At 36.5% G+C, this 17019-nt stretch overlaps 1 protein-coding gene across 1 annotated transcript; it reads right to left on the bottom strand.

Moving 5' to 3' along the window:
- Positions 1-1306: 1306 nt before the first annotated feature.
- Positions 1307-1645, bottom strand: LOC122591615. The gene has a single exon (XM_043763874.1). It carries the CDS (start codon positions 1643-1645, stop codon positions 1307-1309), a length of 339 nt encoding a protein of 112 aa, XP_043619809.1.
- Between the last annotated feature and the right edge of the window lie 15374 nt (positions 1646-17019).

The following is a 17019-nucleotide window of genomic DNA, read 5'->3' as shown; positions in this document are numbered from 1 at the left end:
CTTACCTTTGCTACTACCAACTCCTATAAGAGAGTTAAACAACTAAAACATAAGCAACGCTTAGTGAATGCATACACATATAATCATAATCATGTCATTTCAACTTTGTGCATCAAGCACCATATAAGCCTAGCAAGCTAGCCATTTCATACATTTCAAACTACATTCATTTTCAACATGGCCATGGATAATTTGGCTAGTAGGAATTTACCCACCTACTAGCTCTTATAAACAAATTGACTAGTAGGAATTTACCCACCTACTAGTTCTAACAAACAACTATCAAATGGGTCATAGGAATTTACCCACCTATGACCTCTAGTAACAAGAACATGATTATATGCATATACACTCACCTTAAACTTGGCTAGTTGACACAACAAGGCTACAAGATCAACAATTTAATCTTCAACACCTATACAACAGTAATCACATATCATCTATGAGTTCCATGACTCAACTACTTACATTCAACAACTCTAAGATTATGGTGTTTGGCTACTAAACACTTTCCAACCAATCTTCAATTTCTCAATAAAGCTTTATTTTATAAACACTAGCCAAACACCATGAGATTCTTACCAAAGGGGATTCTCACTAATAACAAATTCTTTCAATCAATGATCCATATATCATTCAAATTTAGTTAGAGTTTTACTTGAATACCCCAAAAGCAAAAACCCCAACTCTAAGGCTAAGAACCCTAATTTTAATGACAAATCAAACTAGGGTTATGAAATCTATACCTCAAGAATGGGAAACAAAGAATTAGGGTTTTCAAATTGGAATTCTCCCTCTTTTTCTTCCTTAAAGAATCGGTCACCACCACCTCCAAGAAAGCCCCAAATCACAATTCTAACACAATAGGAGATGATTGTTGATATAGTTGCAGGATTGAAATTCTTAAATTTATGAATGAAGATTCAATTGCATGGACAATGGAAGAATTTTGAGACAAAAGGGATAGTAGGGAAAGAAGTGAACTTGAAGTGGGAAAACATGAATCAACAACATAGTGGCTGGCTTTTCTCCCTGCTAGCCACGTCCCACCTTGCATTTTGTGGGTAAAATACCCGCTAGCCACTAAAGTTCCAACTAAATTAACCCCTTCACTCAAAATAAAATGCTAGGAACTTAATTAGATGTCAAAACTACGAAAAGGGTTAATTTTCTATTACCTTAAAATACTGGGATGTTACAAATCTCCCCTACTTAGAATCGATCACGTCCCCGTGATCCATGCCATGTGCAAGGACGGATAGTACACCAACATGTCATGTTCGGTTTCCCACGTATACTCAGAGTTCTAATGTTGCCTCCATTGTACCTTGAAAGTCCAAACCGTCTTATTGTTCATCTTTCTCAATTCTTCTTCAACAATAGCAACCGGTTCTTCAACGTAAGTTAGCTTCTTGTCTACTTCGATTTCATTCCATGGAACACACGTTGCATCATCGACAAGACATTTTCGGAGTTGTGATACATGAAAAGTGTTATGAATACAAGATAACTCTTCAGGTAACTCCAATTGGTAAGCCACCTTGCCCACTCGGGCTAAAATCCGTAACGGGCCTATGAACCGTGGACTCAACTTTCCACGTTTACGAAATCGTAGCAAACCCTTCCATGGAGATACCTTTAACATAACTCGATCACCAACCTCAAACTCAATGGGCCTTCTTCTAACTCGATCACCAACCTCAAACCCTTCCATGGGACTTTTGTCTATCTTGAGCCGCTTTAAGTCTTTCGCGAATCTCGTCTATCTTTTGCGTAGTTTCAAGAACAACATCGGTTCCTCCCAATTCTCGTTGACCCACTTCTCCCCAACAAATGGGAGTTCGACATCTTCTTCCATAAAGCATTTCATACGGTGGCATCTTAATGCTAGAATGATAACTATTATTGTATGAAAATTCCGCCAAAGGTAAGTATGCATCCCATGGTCCTCCAAAATCGATAATGCAAGCGCGTAACATATCTTCTAGTGTTTGGATAGTTCTTTCGCTTTGACCGTCCGTTTGTGGATGATATGCGGTACTAAAATGTAACTTAGTACCCATATCTTCATGAAACTTCCTCCAAAAATGGGAGGTAAATCGAGTATCTCTATCCGAAACAATAGAGACGGGGATGCCATGCCGAGCTACAACTTCTTTCACATATATATAGGCTAGGATTTCGGAAGATGAAGACTCACGGATGGGCAAAAACAAGGCACTTTTCGTTAACCGATCTACAACCACCCAAATGGAATCAAATTGATGTTTGGGCGTCTTGGGGAGTTTAGTAATAAAGTCCATAGTCAAATGCTCCCATTTCCATTGTGGTATATCAAGTGGTTGAAGCTTCCCATATGGCTTTTGATGCTCCGCCTTAACTTGTAGACAAGTCAAACACTTTTCCACATACTTGACAATGTCACGTTTCATGCCCGGCCACCAATAATTGGCTTTCAAATCTTGATACATTTTTGTTGCGCCGGGGTGGATAGAATATTTGGACTTATGTGCTTCATCAAGAAGAATTTCCTTCGTCGTACACGAGAAAGGAATCCAAATTCTCCCATAACGAACCATGAGACCACGAGAGTCTTCAGAGAGATGTTGCAATTGCCCCTTAATTCTCTCTTGCTTGGGGTCGCGTTTCAAAGCTCCTTCTTGAGCTTCCCTTATTCGTTCGAAGAAATCGTTTGTAAGCATTACCCAAAGAGGTGAAACACGAATTGAAAAATGGGAGCTTTTTCTACTCAAGGCGTCGGCTACTACATTGGCCTTCCCGGGGTGATACAAAATTTCACAATCGTAATCCTTCAATAAGTCTAACCACCTCCGTTGACGATTATTAAGATCACGTTGCTCACAGAAATACTTAAGACTTTTATGATCCGAATAAATGGAGAATTTAACGCCATACAAGTAATGACGCCAAATCTTCAATGCAAAGACAACCGCTGCAAGTTCCAAATCATGGACGGGATAGGACTTCTCATGAGTTTTTAATTGTCTTGAGGCATAAGCGATAACTTGCCCCTTTTGCATAAGGACACAACCAAGACCATTGAACGAGGCATCACAATACACCGAGAAATCTTCAATTCCATCTGGCAAGGTAAGGATAGGCGCTTGACTCAACTTTTCTTTTAGTATTTGAAACGCACCATCTTGTTCACTTTTCCAGTCAAACTTCACGTTCTTTCGAGTCAATTTTGTAAGAGGTGAAGCCAACTTCGAAAAATCTTGAATGAATCGGCGGTAATAACCCGCCAAACCAAGAAAGCTACGGATTTCCTTACCTGATGTTCTTATCTCTTGAATGTCAAGACAAGTCTCTATCTTAAATACTTCAGTTTTTTACTCAAAATTCCTTCCTTTAGATTGAATTTTCTACAAATGCACTGAAACATAAAATTTCGAGACAACAAATTAATTGCCATACCCAAAACTTGATCTCCTGAAACTTCAGATTTGAATAGCAAACTTCAAACTCTCTGTATCGTCATAACAATCAACTAATGCACCAAAGCTTGTTGTAGTCCTCCCCCTCAACGATAAATCTCTCCGAATTAAGCTTATCTCGAGTCCCGCTCGCCTTGCATAACCTGCATATGATACAGGAGTTGAATTTCCAACAATCAATCCTGTACTAGTTGACTTCTATGAAAACCAGAAACTTTGAAACTTGAAGCTTAAACTTCAGGAACATGGAACGTCTTGTTTCAAAAGCAATTCTTTGTCTCCAGATAACATTAAGTGTTTCTTCTGATTACTTATCAAAGTCGTCAGACAAAATCTATACATAGCTTCTTGTGCCTATAGGAGCACATATAAGCTTAAAAAAATACAAACAAAGAGATAAGATTAATAAAAATGTTATTCTTCATTATTTCATTACTACTCGTAGCAATGACTTAATCTAGAACTACATTTTTCATTTTCTTCTCTTAATTTTGTTCTTCTTTTCTATTATAAGTCATAAAACCTATATGACGTTATCTTAGTCTAGAACTACAAAACATGCGACTTAAACCTATTGTTTTTGTCGACTTTGGTGTCAAGAACCTTAAAATCCCTGATTTATCGTTCTAAGGAATTGACCTATAGATACCTAATCTATTCGTCAAACCATCAAGAAAAGAATCTTAAGTTCTTGGTCTTATCATTCTTAGGATACTATGGATAACCTACCCTGGGGTCTTCCATTAACATTAAGCATGCAAATCTATATTGATTTAACTTCAAAAGGTTACTTGATTTAAGTCAGTAAAATCATCTTACAAAAATCTAATCACTTATACTTTTGCATAAAGAAATCATAAATTTTGCCTCCAAAACATGTTCTCGTGAAACTTTGATTTCCCTGTAAACTTTGGATAACATGATCATAAGAAAATTTGATGATTCCTAAAATTTTTCGCCAAATCTGCATCGAAATAGATGAAAATTGACCTAAAATTTTCGAATGCTACCAAACTTTAAATCTTCATGTTTCATCCTATTTTAAGATCCTAGGCAAAAATCACAAACCATACGTAATACTCTTATGATTACCCTATCATACTAGTATACATCTTGGTTGAACAAAATAACAATTATAAATACCTCTATGATTGTCTCATCATCCTAGTATTTATCTTTGTTATGCATAAAATGACCTATACATCCTTGTGTATTCGTCTTTCTTGCCTCTGTGCTGAGAACTTGCTTGACAACCTACAAAATTAAACATTTGTTTGCTGTCCTGCACATCTCAATAAACAATCATCATATCTTCTCAAAGTAATAACATACAATCTAAAGACATAAATAATTCTGCAAGATAAAATGAATATGCTTAGCAGTCTATTATTTTACCTAAGTCATATTAAGGTCGAATAATTCACTGCAAGCACACTAGTACTAATCAAAATCATTTGACATCTCTGTATCAAATCTTTTTGATTCAACACAGATCTTATCTAAGATTAATCTCAAACTATGAATCATCTCCTCATTCATTCTTTGAGAATCTTCTTAATAAAGATCAAACCAATTCTTTTAAAGATCAAATTCAAAACTATGAACAACTCTGTGGTCATTCTTAAAAAAATCTTCTTTCTAAGAATAAAACCAATTCTTTTAAAGATTAAATTCAAAACTATGAACAACTTTGTGTCCATTCTTATGAAAATCTTCTTTCTAAGAATAATAAATAAACATTAACCTAATATTTGTTTATTGAAATTAACAACTCTGTGTTCTTTTCCTTAAACCTATATTAGTTAATTAAACAAACTTTCTTTTAGCTTTTGATCATTTCACTATCGCTTAACTACCCTACTCGTTTATTCGCTGTTACATAAGAACGTAGTTGAGTCCTCTTGGAAACTAGAAACTATTCTGACTTTGTCTCTCGTGCTATATGAACTTTTAGTTAAACAATACAAACATAAATAAATATTGAACATATTTTACGAAAAACATAACATACACACACATAAACACACACGAATATAAACGAATAATCATAGTTACAAGAGCTAAAGTACTGCATTGATTAGATCAGCTTAGCATGTTACATAAGCCCACATGAGAAATAATTCTCTTATTATTAGTTATGAACAGTGATCCAAAAACAATTACCAATATGTTTGTCCTCTTAAACACTCGGTACTTCCAGTTTCCTTTTGGTTTGTGACACTTTCGACATACCCTGGTCAAGGACAGTCACCATGTAACCCGAGTAACCTAATCTGCCACTTAATCAAGTTTGCGAACTTAAGTGTCCCACATTCAGATATACTCCCACAATCGACACAAGCACTAAGATTAAGACATTTGGCAACTACAGGGAGACGGTCTGTAAGAATCAAGTCAGTAGTGACAAGTCGGTGATTCCTCACACGCAGAGCGACATAACTTGACTCACGTACGGAAATATCCCAACATTCCATAATGCTAAGTACTTGCATATTTGTGACATCATTTTAAAGCGCTTATGGAAACCCGTGACTTTCGATGAGACCCGTGTAGCGAACTTTCTGACAACCTATCCCAAGTTGGAAGCTTTAGGTAGGCTGGTATACAAAAACACCCCAAGGACTTACTTGTCCAAATCTCAAAGGCCACATTAGCTCCATAGTTTTCAAAAGATTTATTAGATATTTGCATATCTTGTCACAGATATACATCCGAAAGAGCAATACATACGCATGTATGTACCCGAGACCTTCTATATAACGACCAAATATACATAATTACAATGCAAGATCTTTCGCAAGATTTAAGGACCATACTCTAAGTAAAGAGCAGGCATTCTCAGCCATAAATCTGAATATGTTACCCATAAGAACATTTTATACATGTAAGTTCAAATTATAAGGAAACCTTGGTACTTTGTTCCTATCGATACATCATATAATGGTATCACTGAACAAAGCAATGTTAAAGTACAATTAAGTAGGGCTTAAAAGCTAAAGTATCGTCACGTCTAATCGTCTTCACACAGTTATTATTTTTCTTTTTCTTTTCTGATTTTTCTCATTTTTATATTGTTTTTATGACTCTATATGACTCACAATACAACACGACACAAACATAGACACATTTTACAAAGTTCCTGTTGAGAGACACTGTTAATATAGATTTCTCATTCCAATCAATTGGACTAGCAACTTGAAACGAGTTCGGTCGAAAGCCTTAGTGAACAGATCAACTAATTTAAAGTCACTAGGCACCTTTTCTAGGACTATCAACTTCTTTTCGGTACAATCACGTATAAAATGAAATCTTATGTCTATGTGCTTAGTCCTACTGTGCTTAGTGGTAATGGATATGGTGGATTCATTATCTATCTTAATAGGAGTACAAAGAAAGTTCTGACCGTAATCACGCAGTTGTTCCTAAATCCATAACACCTGTGAACAACATCCACCTGCTGCCATGTATTCAGCCTCACAAGACGAGATTGCAACAGAAGTTTGCTTCTTACACTGCCAAGACACTAATCTTCCTCCTAAGAACTGACATCCACCTGAAGTCGAAGTACACAAGTCTCATGTCCAAGTCTCAAAGTCCAAGGTACTCAATGTACCCGAAGTACTCAAAGTCTCAATGTCTCAAAGTCTGGCCTTACGGTACCTGTCTTAGTCCATAGTCTCAAAGTCTCAAGTCTCCATATAAAGCACGTCAAATAAGCACGTCATCAAGCACAACAACAAACACATAATCACACACAAACAACAAGACGGAAGCACGTCAAATGGCATAAGTAACTCTATACGCACAGGCTCAATATTGAACATAAACAGAAATCGACAAACTGTTTAAAAGAACAAGTATACTTTTCACCCCAAAAACTTATAAAAAAGAGGGGCTACGAAACTCACCTGAAAGCAGCACAAGTATAAATATTCTAGATTAATGTCAAGAACGCGAACACTCTGATACACCTGAAACACGCACACTATTTGTCCAAAAGTCCTACATTGTCCACAAGTCACCGACTAAGTATTTACTTAATGTCACATGTCCATGTTCTATACTAGTGTCTTAGGAAATGCCATTATGTCTTGTCCAATATCTTAATATATATAATAATTGTTTTGTGCTTATAAGTTGTCCAAATAAATAGTTCGTTTAATAATGTCACGTTTTATTGTTTATTATCCCGTCAAGTCCTCGTATGAACGTCTTTATAAAATATATTAAGTCCGAAAAATCGTATAATTTCTACATTGTCTTTACAAAGTCCTTTAAACTTTGCATTTATATAAGTATACATATATACATATATTCTAATTTAATTAGTTCTTGTATATATATATATATATACACAAAAATCCGAGTGTCCATATTATACCGATTTCACGTCATTTTGGATCCAATTGTAAACATGATTCTAATTAACAAGGACCCAAATCTGAATTTTGACCAAGAATACTTAAGTTTGACCTTGACCAGAAAACTTAATTTTTTACTTTGGCCAGAAACCCTAATTTTGACTAAATCAATAACTTAATCTAATTTTTAACTTTTCAAAATCCTAAATCAATTTTGACTCAAAAGTCCAAATACACTAAAAACCTAATTTTTGAACTAAAAGCGTTTTCCGGCCGGTTTGACCACCGTTGACCAATAGTTGACCAACTTTGACCGAGTCACAATTCAAGAACGAGACTAATTCCAATCGAAAATAAGAAAAAAACTAGATTTCAATGTTACAAACATGATTACAACTCCAATCTATAGTAGATCTAATCGAAAATGACCAAAAATAATTCGAAATTCAAATATACCCACGGTTTTTGCTAGGTCTCGGTTCATGACAACACATACTAACCCGAAATCATAAATAAACACAACAAAACCTACCCAAAATGACATATTTCGGATCAAAGTTCCCGGATTTAAAGATTTTCGGTGCTATAATTTCGAATTCAAATGTTTTCGGGCCAAGGTTCTCGGATTCGAAGAGATTTCAAGCCATACATCATGTATTTGTAATGGTTTTCGGATATATATATACACATGTACTCAAATCCAACCGAAATATATATGTATATATATGAAAAATCTTCAAGAAAACCGATTTATATATGTATTTTGTCAAGATATTTCAGATTTTATAAATATATACATATATACATCCGAAAATATATATAAATGTATAAAAATTTCAGATTTAAAACATGTATATACATATATATAACCGATTTATACATAGTTTTGCAAAAAAAAACAAATTTCGGATCTAAACAAATATAAATAAAAAGGTTCAGATCTGTATACATATAGGTATAAGGAAATCGACTTTTGATATTAAATAACATAGATCCAACCAAAGCTTAATATGATCTTAAAGAAAATGAAGAAGAAGAAGGAAATCGTGGTGGTTAAGTGGCGGTTCAGTGGTGGTTCGTGGTGGTGGCTGGCCGAAATTGAGAGAGAGGGGCGGCCAAGAGGAAGAGAGAGAGAAGAGAGAAGAGTGTGTGTGAGAGTGGGAGGAAGAAATGGGGAAATTAGGGTTAGGGTTAGAGTTTTGTTCTTCCATTCCACTAAGTTTGACCAAAATTGACCCCTTTGACCCTTCCAAAAATTCATTTGACTCGACAATTTGGAAAGACTCGTGACTCGTAAATTTATTTTGTCGACATATTTGAATGTAACTTTTCAATAGCTTTCTAACGGATACAAACATGTCTATATTTGTTTATTAAATCTTTAATTGATTTAATTTTAAGTATTTTATATATTTTGGCACTTCCACAAGACAACTAGTATTCCTCCTGTTCTCGAGTCCACGTAAAATTTTTCTAATGTCTAAGTGCTCATAAGGATCAAATGAAACATAAATCCACTTAATCCATCGATAAAGTCTTAAAGTCTAACGACGCACTTAAACAAAATGAACTAAAACGACCGGAAAAATACTTCTGAAAAGACGCTCAGATGACGGTTGTCACAGCATTACCCCGTTAAAAGAATTTCGTCCCGAAATTAAACTCGCACTAGTCCCATTAAACTATTGGGGGATTTTGTCTTTAAATGATCTTCCCGTTCCCAAGTATATTCAAGCCCTCGCTTTGAATTCTAACGAACTATGACAAGTGTATACTTAATTTTCTTTAGTCTTCGCACCTTGTGATCCACAATTTCTAAAGGCTCTTCAATGAAATTCAACTTATTGTCAACCCGAATTGCGTCCATATGCACATGACGTACCTCCTCGGCTAGACATTTTCAGAGATGCAATACATGAAATACATCTTGAACACTCTTAAGCTCTTCCGAAAGTCTCATTAGATGAACTACCTTACCAACTCTTCCCACTACTTGAAAACGTCCAATATATATCGTGGTCCGAACTTTCCACTCTTGACAAATCTGCCACACCTTTCCACGGGGAAACCTTAAGAAGTACACGATCTCCGACACTGGATTCCAAAAGTCTATGCCCGATGTCAGCATACTTCTTTTGTCGTTCCCGCGCTAATATAAGTCACTCCTTAATCTGAATTATTTTCTCGACAGTCTCTTTAATAATCTCAGGCCCAACCAACTGACTATCGCCAAAGTCAAACTACGTGATAGGTGATCTACACTTTCGTCCATACCATTCCTTGAAAGGAGCCACATTAATACTTGTGTGATAATTGTTGTTGTAAGAGAATTCTATCAAATGTCAAATCATCAACCCAGTTATCTCCAAGGTCTACGATACACACTCTCAACATGTCTTCTAAAGTCTGAATCATACGTTCACTATAACCATCGGTCCGAGGATGGTACGTCGTACTCATGTCTACCCTAGTTCCAAAAGACCTCTGAAATCCTCGCCTAAAATGAGAATTGAAACGAGTATCTCTGCCTAAAATAATTGAAACCGATACACCATGCTTCGACATGATCTCCTTTACGCACTTCTTCACTAATTTCTGTTAGGTCCAGATTTACTGGACTCGCTCCAGACGTGACTACTGGAGCCCTTTGAAGATTTGTCCAGAAATTATGTGAAGATCAGTGAACAACTTACTTGTATAGAAATCTGGATTCCACCAGATTTGTTCACTAGACTTCACTCCAGTCAAGATCTTTCCACTGAAGAACATTCTCACTGAAGTCGAAGACTGAAGTCTGAAGAAAGAAGTCTGACAAATAGCGGAGCTCACTGGAAGACTTACCAGATCTCCTGACTGGAGTCCTTGTCAGTATTCTAGACCTTACAAGTTTGAACACTGATTACGAGGAATTGACTTTATGCCTTTACATGCCTTTAACCGGACAATCCATTTGTCTTTTGTTAAAAGCCTTACACGCATGTAAAAGTGGTTGGTTAATTAGAAGACAAGTCACTGTCATGTGACTTTATTCTTGTACTTTAATCAATGCTTTTAAGGAATTAATGTAATTTCCTTAAATGCATGTAACCATATTTGTACGGCAAAAATAATATTATATTTATTCTTTTTGCCTATAAATACCAAGTCACTTCCTCGTCCAAATTACATACTTTTGCAATTTGGTGCCTTTGCTCAAATACTCTCGATCTAAACAGTCATACTTCACAACTTTAAGTATTTCGATCAAAGAGTTTATTTAGCAAAGATTAGATCACTTGTAATTCATAGGTTGTTTAGATACTTACTTTGTAATATCTTGTTCCGCAACAACCTTGTATTTTATTTAACATCAATAAATAAAATACATTTGAAAATTACATTGTGTCTCACCATTTACTTATTTGCTTATCTTTATATTGCTTAAGTACGTATTACGTTATATATATTCTTGCATTTATATTAATCGTAATACTAGTCCAATCTAGTGCTTACTTGACATTTTATACTAGTCATCTCTAGTGATTACTTGACTTGTTATTCTACACTTGTGTGTTAAACCATCGAGTGAGGGACTTCACAATTGGTATCAGAGCAGAAGGCCAACCCAAAGAATACACAAGTAAACCCTTTAAATGCTGGACCTCCACCCATAATTAAATTTGAACAAACCAATGACCATGCTAACAATAATCCACCACCACCACCTCCTATTCCTGCTTCTCCACACGTGCATGTACACTACTCGAATACTCCTGTTCCCAAATTCAGTGGGAATGGTGATGAATTTGGCACGTGGAAGGCTAGGATGTTATTACATGTTACAGGTATTGAGAGGAATATGCTTAAAATTTTAAATGAAGGACCCTATATTCCTAGAAGTCCTCTCAATCCACTTCTTGATCCAACTGGAGCAAGATCTGGGAGGGAAAAGAGAGAGGAACATTGGTCTGAAGAGGAAAGGAGACTTGTCAATATTGACACTGCTTTAAAAGTCATGATCCTCGGGGCCGTTCCTGAAGCTCTAATTCCTACACTAGTGCTTTATCCCAGTGCCAAAAGCATGTGGGATGAGTAAACCAGTATGAAGGTGGTGATGATACTATTGTTACCAGGAAAGTGGCTTTAAATAAGAAGTATGAGTTATTTTTTGCCCTACCCAATGAATCATTAACTGGTACCTACACCAGATTTATGTCTATCATAAACCAGTTAAGAGGGCTTGGGGTAGAGAAGGACAAGGACATACTTCTTGAAAAATTTTGTGATATTCTTCCTTCAAAATGGTCTCAAATGATCGTGGTCTTGAGACAAGGTAAAACCTTGCATTCCCATACTCTGTCATCTTTGTATGGAGCCTTCAGATTCACTGAAGAGAATCAAGCCCAGAGAATTGAGGCAGAAAAAGATGCTATTAATCATGCTTCCAGTAGTTCCCCAGTGGTTAGTCATACTGAACCACCATGTGCAGCATTAATGTCTTCCGAGAATGTATTTTCTATGAAGAAGATGATGTCTGAATTAATGGATTCTGGAGTCATGAATAATATCTCTCCAGATTATGATGAAACTGACAATGATGATCTAATGGCTATGATGGCTAAAACGTTTAACCGTTTCAAAGCCAGAGCTAACAGACCCACTAGACACAATGCACCCAGTTCTTCCAATGATAAGACCAATTTGACATGCTTTAAGTGTGGCAGAAAAGGTCATTTCATGAAAGAGTGCAAGTCCAATTAGTTTGTCTCACAATCTGGTCCAGCACCTTCTTATAACAAGCCTGATGATAGCTATAGATTAAAATACAAAAAGCTTAAGGCTCAAATTGCTCTCATGTCTGCAGAAAAAGATAATAATAAATGCATGGTGGCAAAAGAAGAATGGGTTCCCTCTGATGACTCATCAGTCGATGATGAAGAGGAAAGAGATTGTTGTTACATGGCTCTAGCTGATGAAGAGCATCTGGTGAAAGAAGATGTCACATCTGGAAGATGGGTGGACATTGTCATTAAAAAGGTAATAGATTATGACAAAGAAACTGATCCTGAGTTAAAATTGGACATTGCTGAAGCTTTAAACTCTGATTTAATGTTTGTGGAAACTGTTCGTTCAGAAATGTCAAATAATTTTGAAACAGATTTTTTTGAAATGACAAACTTACAATCTAAGTTAAAAGAATTGCAAGATATTGAACTAGCTTTCAAAGCACAAGTTTTGGTTACTGAACAACTGGTCCAAGAAAAGGAAGAACTAGAAAATCTTTTTTCAAAAGAAAAACTTGTTATCCAGTCATGGCTTGAGACCAAGAAACCATATGATGCTGCACGTAACCAGTACCCCTCCCAAAAACGTGCATATCTAGGGGGTGATGTTAATGCTGTTGCATTAATACCTGTTGTTGACCGACTGCCTGAAGTGTTAAAACCTAGCACTATATATGATGAACCAACAACACCCAAAACTTGTATTATTCCTCCTGTTCAACTGTCTGAGGTTAAGACTGGAGCTCCACAGATGAATGCTCCAGTCAAGAAGGTTAAGCAGAATAAACCTTTGCCTCAACCATCTTCTAAAGAACCCCAGGTTCAGAAAAAGAAGAATGTTGTTCCTCCACCTAAGCCAAAAGTACAGTCAACTGGAAAGGCTATGGTGTCATCTGAAGAAAATATTTTGTTAAGGTTAGAGAGTCAGTTTCAACTACTGGCTCGACAAGTTCAAAGTTGTAATGCAAGAATTAACAATTTTGAGGGTACTTCATCTGGCCCTAAACAAAATACAAAACCTTTTTCAAAGAAAGAAAAATCGAGCACACCTATTGATAAGCACAAGAAAAAGGTTTCAAAACTGTCAGCTCCAGTGGTGTTTACTGAGAAACCCACTATTTTTGAAAGTGAAATCAACCAGATACCTGCTGGGATCCATCCTTGTGCCAGAGAACTCATCAGTCGATGGGTTCGCAAACCTTTAAACTAATAATCTGGTGGATGTGCAGGGCGATCGAAAGAAATATATGGACCTGGAGAAATATATACACCTCTTTGGTCCAGTGAATGTTCAGACTCGTGCTGGTAAGAAATATACCTTGGTAGTTGTTGATGAATACTCCAGATATTGTTGGGTAATATTTCTTAGATCAAAGAATGAAACTGCTGCTGAAATCATCGCTCTTATCAAGCAAATTGAACTCAAATACAAGCGAAAAGTGCGTTAGTTAAGAAGTGATAACGGAACAGAATTCCAGAATGCAACTCTGGAGAAATTCTGCACTGACACTGGCATCTCCCAGAATTTCTCATCAGCATATACACCAGAACAGAATGGAGTTGTAGAAAGAAAGAACAGAACGCTGATAGAAGCTGCCAGGAGTATGCTTGCTGAATCTGGTCATCCTAAAATGTACTGGGCTGAAGCAATTGCAACCGCTTTGTCATACTCAAAATCGCTCAGTATATGTGAAGAGACACAAGAAGACATCCTATGAAATATTGAGAAATAGAAAACCAAATATTGGTTATTTTCACGTTTTTGGATGTCCAGTATACATCTTGAACGACTCCAGTCAGTTAGGCAAATTTGATGCCAAAGCTGATGAGGGATATTTCTTAGGATATTCAGCCATTCGCAAAGCCTTCAGAGTCTACAACAAAAGATTGGAAAAGGTCCAGGAGTCAATACATGTCACATTTGATGAGTCAAATGAAGTAATCAATAAAAGGCCAACCCTTAATTCTCCCTCAGAAAGTCCAATTATCTTTGGTGAATCTGATCCTATCATCTTCAATAAAGATTCATTTGAGGATGCTTCCAATCATCCTGACTTAGAGCCAGTGCAATTTGAAAAATCTTCCAGTAATACTTCATTCTATCCTTCAATAAGTTTCAAACTACCCTCTGAACTTGTTATTGGATCAGATGTTTGTACTACTCCTCTAGTATCAGATTCAATTGATCTTGAGCCAGTAATCCAAGAAATGCCTTTAAATGAAGAATTTCATGATGCAAATCGTGATCTTACAGATTCTGATGAAGATGCTGAAGTTGTCTGGCAAGATCCTACTCCAGAGAATCAATTGAATTCTTGCACTGATATTGTTGTAAGAAACAATCCTGGTCAATACTCTAAGTGGACAAAAGCTCACCCAATCAACCAGATTATCGGTGACTCCAGTAGAGGGGTTCAGACCAGAAGTGCCTCTAGTGAACAATGTTTATATGTCAGCTTCTTGTCACTGATGGAATCGAAGAAGATTGACGAGGAATCTGGTTCCCCCTCCAGTTGGCAAGAAAGAACCAATTGGAACCAGATGGGTCTTCAGGAATAAAGTTGACGAAGATGGTCATGTGGTCAGAAATAAGGCCAGATTGGTGGCACAAGGGTATGTCCAGACAGACCTTGACTTTGAAGAATCATTTGCACCAGTAGCAAGGTTAGAAGCCATCAGAATGTTTTAGCCTTTGCTGCTCATCATAAATTCTAGGTCTACCAGATGGACGTAAAAAGTGCATTTTTGAATGGAGAATTAGAAGAAGAAGTTTTTGTCAAGCAACCTCCAGGCTTCATTGATGAAAAGCATCCACATTGGGTATATCGTCTGGACAAGGCACTGTATGGCCTTAGACAAGCCCCTCGAGCCTGGTATGATACTCTGACCAAACACTTATTAGAAAATGGTTTCAAAAGAGGTGCAATTGACAATACCTTATTTATTCTTCGTGAAAGAGGTAATCTTCTGTTGGTACAAGTTTATGTTGGTGATATTATTTTTGGTTCTACTGATGAATCTTTGTGCAAGAAATTTTCAAAAATCATGTCTTCAAAATTTGAAATGAGTTTAATGGGTGAATTAACATTTTTTCTTAGACTCCAGATTAAACAAACCAGTGATGGTATTTTTATTAATCAAGAAAAATATGTTAGAGATATTTTAAGAAAATTCGATATGAACTCTTCACCCTCAAAATCAACTCCTATTTCTGCACCTTTAACAATAGATTCAGACCCTGATGGGAAGCCAGTGAACACCACTGTCTATAGAGGCATGATTGGTTCACTAATGTATTTAACTGCCAGTAGACCAGATATAATATTTGCAACATGTCTTTGTGCCAGATATCAGTCTAACCCAAAAGAATCTCATCTGGCGGCTGTAAAGCGCATTCTGAAGTACCTTAAGGGTACTCCCAGTTTGGGTCTTTGGTATCCCAAAGGCTCAAGCTTAGATCTAATGGGTTATTCAGATTCAGATCATGCGGGTTGTAAGATAGACAGGAAATCCACTATTGGTGGATGTCATTTCCTTGGTGGCAAACTGGTGAGCTGGACCAGTAAGAAGCAAACTTCAGTTTCTTTATCCACTGCTGAAGCAGAATATGTGTCTGCAGCCAGTTGTTGTGCTCAGATACTCTAGATGAAGCACCAGTTGCTTGATTATGGTATTAAGTATTCAAAGACTCCTATCTTTTGTGACAATACCAGTGCCATTGCTATCTCAAACAATCCAGTCATGCACTCCAAGACGAAACACATTGATGTCAGGTATCATTTTATTCGCGATCATGTAATGAAGACTGATGTTGAGATCCACTTTATTCCCACTGATAAACAACTTGCTGACATTTTTACAAAACCTTTGGATGAGAAAACTTTTCAAAATCTTGTCAGTGATTTGGGAATGTTGAACCCTTATGAACGCCTTTGTGACACTGGCAGGGTTCTTTGATTCCAGATTTATAAATCTAAGCCAGTAAAGCTATCGAACGCCTTTGTTATACTATCTTTGCACTGATAGATTTATGGATCACCATTCTAGGGGGAAAGACTCAGACCACATTTTTTTATATATCTAAGTTTCAGAGGGAATTTATTAATTTATTTTCTCACTGGACAAATTTTTTTTTTCTCTGAAAAATGTTTCTAGTACCTTGTAAATGTGTCCCTCTCATTAATACTGGATAAGTTGATGTGCATGTTTGAAGTAACTTTTGTTGCTTTGTAAATGTATCCCTCTCATTTGTTTATATTAGTTGATGTGCGTGTTTGAGGATTACCAGAATGGTCAATCTGGGTACTTACTGGAGTGTCCCTCCAGTGTACCATTAATGCATGTTCTACTGGCCTAATCCACCAGTGAAACTGGAGTGTCCAGTCAACCTCCAGATGCATTAAAATGAGTCTGTGTGTGTCAAATCATTTTTTTTAA

Source organism: Erigeron canadensis, chromosome 3 (assembly GCF_010389155.1).
Source record: "Erigeron canadensis isolate Cc75 chromosome 3, C_canadensis_v1, whole genome shotgun sequence".
Taxonomy (NCBI): Eukaryota; Viridiplantae; Streptophyta; class Magnoliopsida; order Asterales; family Asteraceae; genus Erigeron; species Erigeron canadensis.
The sequence above is the reverse complement of the archived record's forward strand: the minus strand, read 5'-3'. Positions and strand labels throughout refer to the sequence as shown.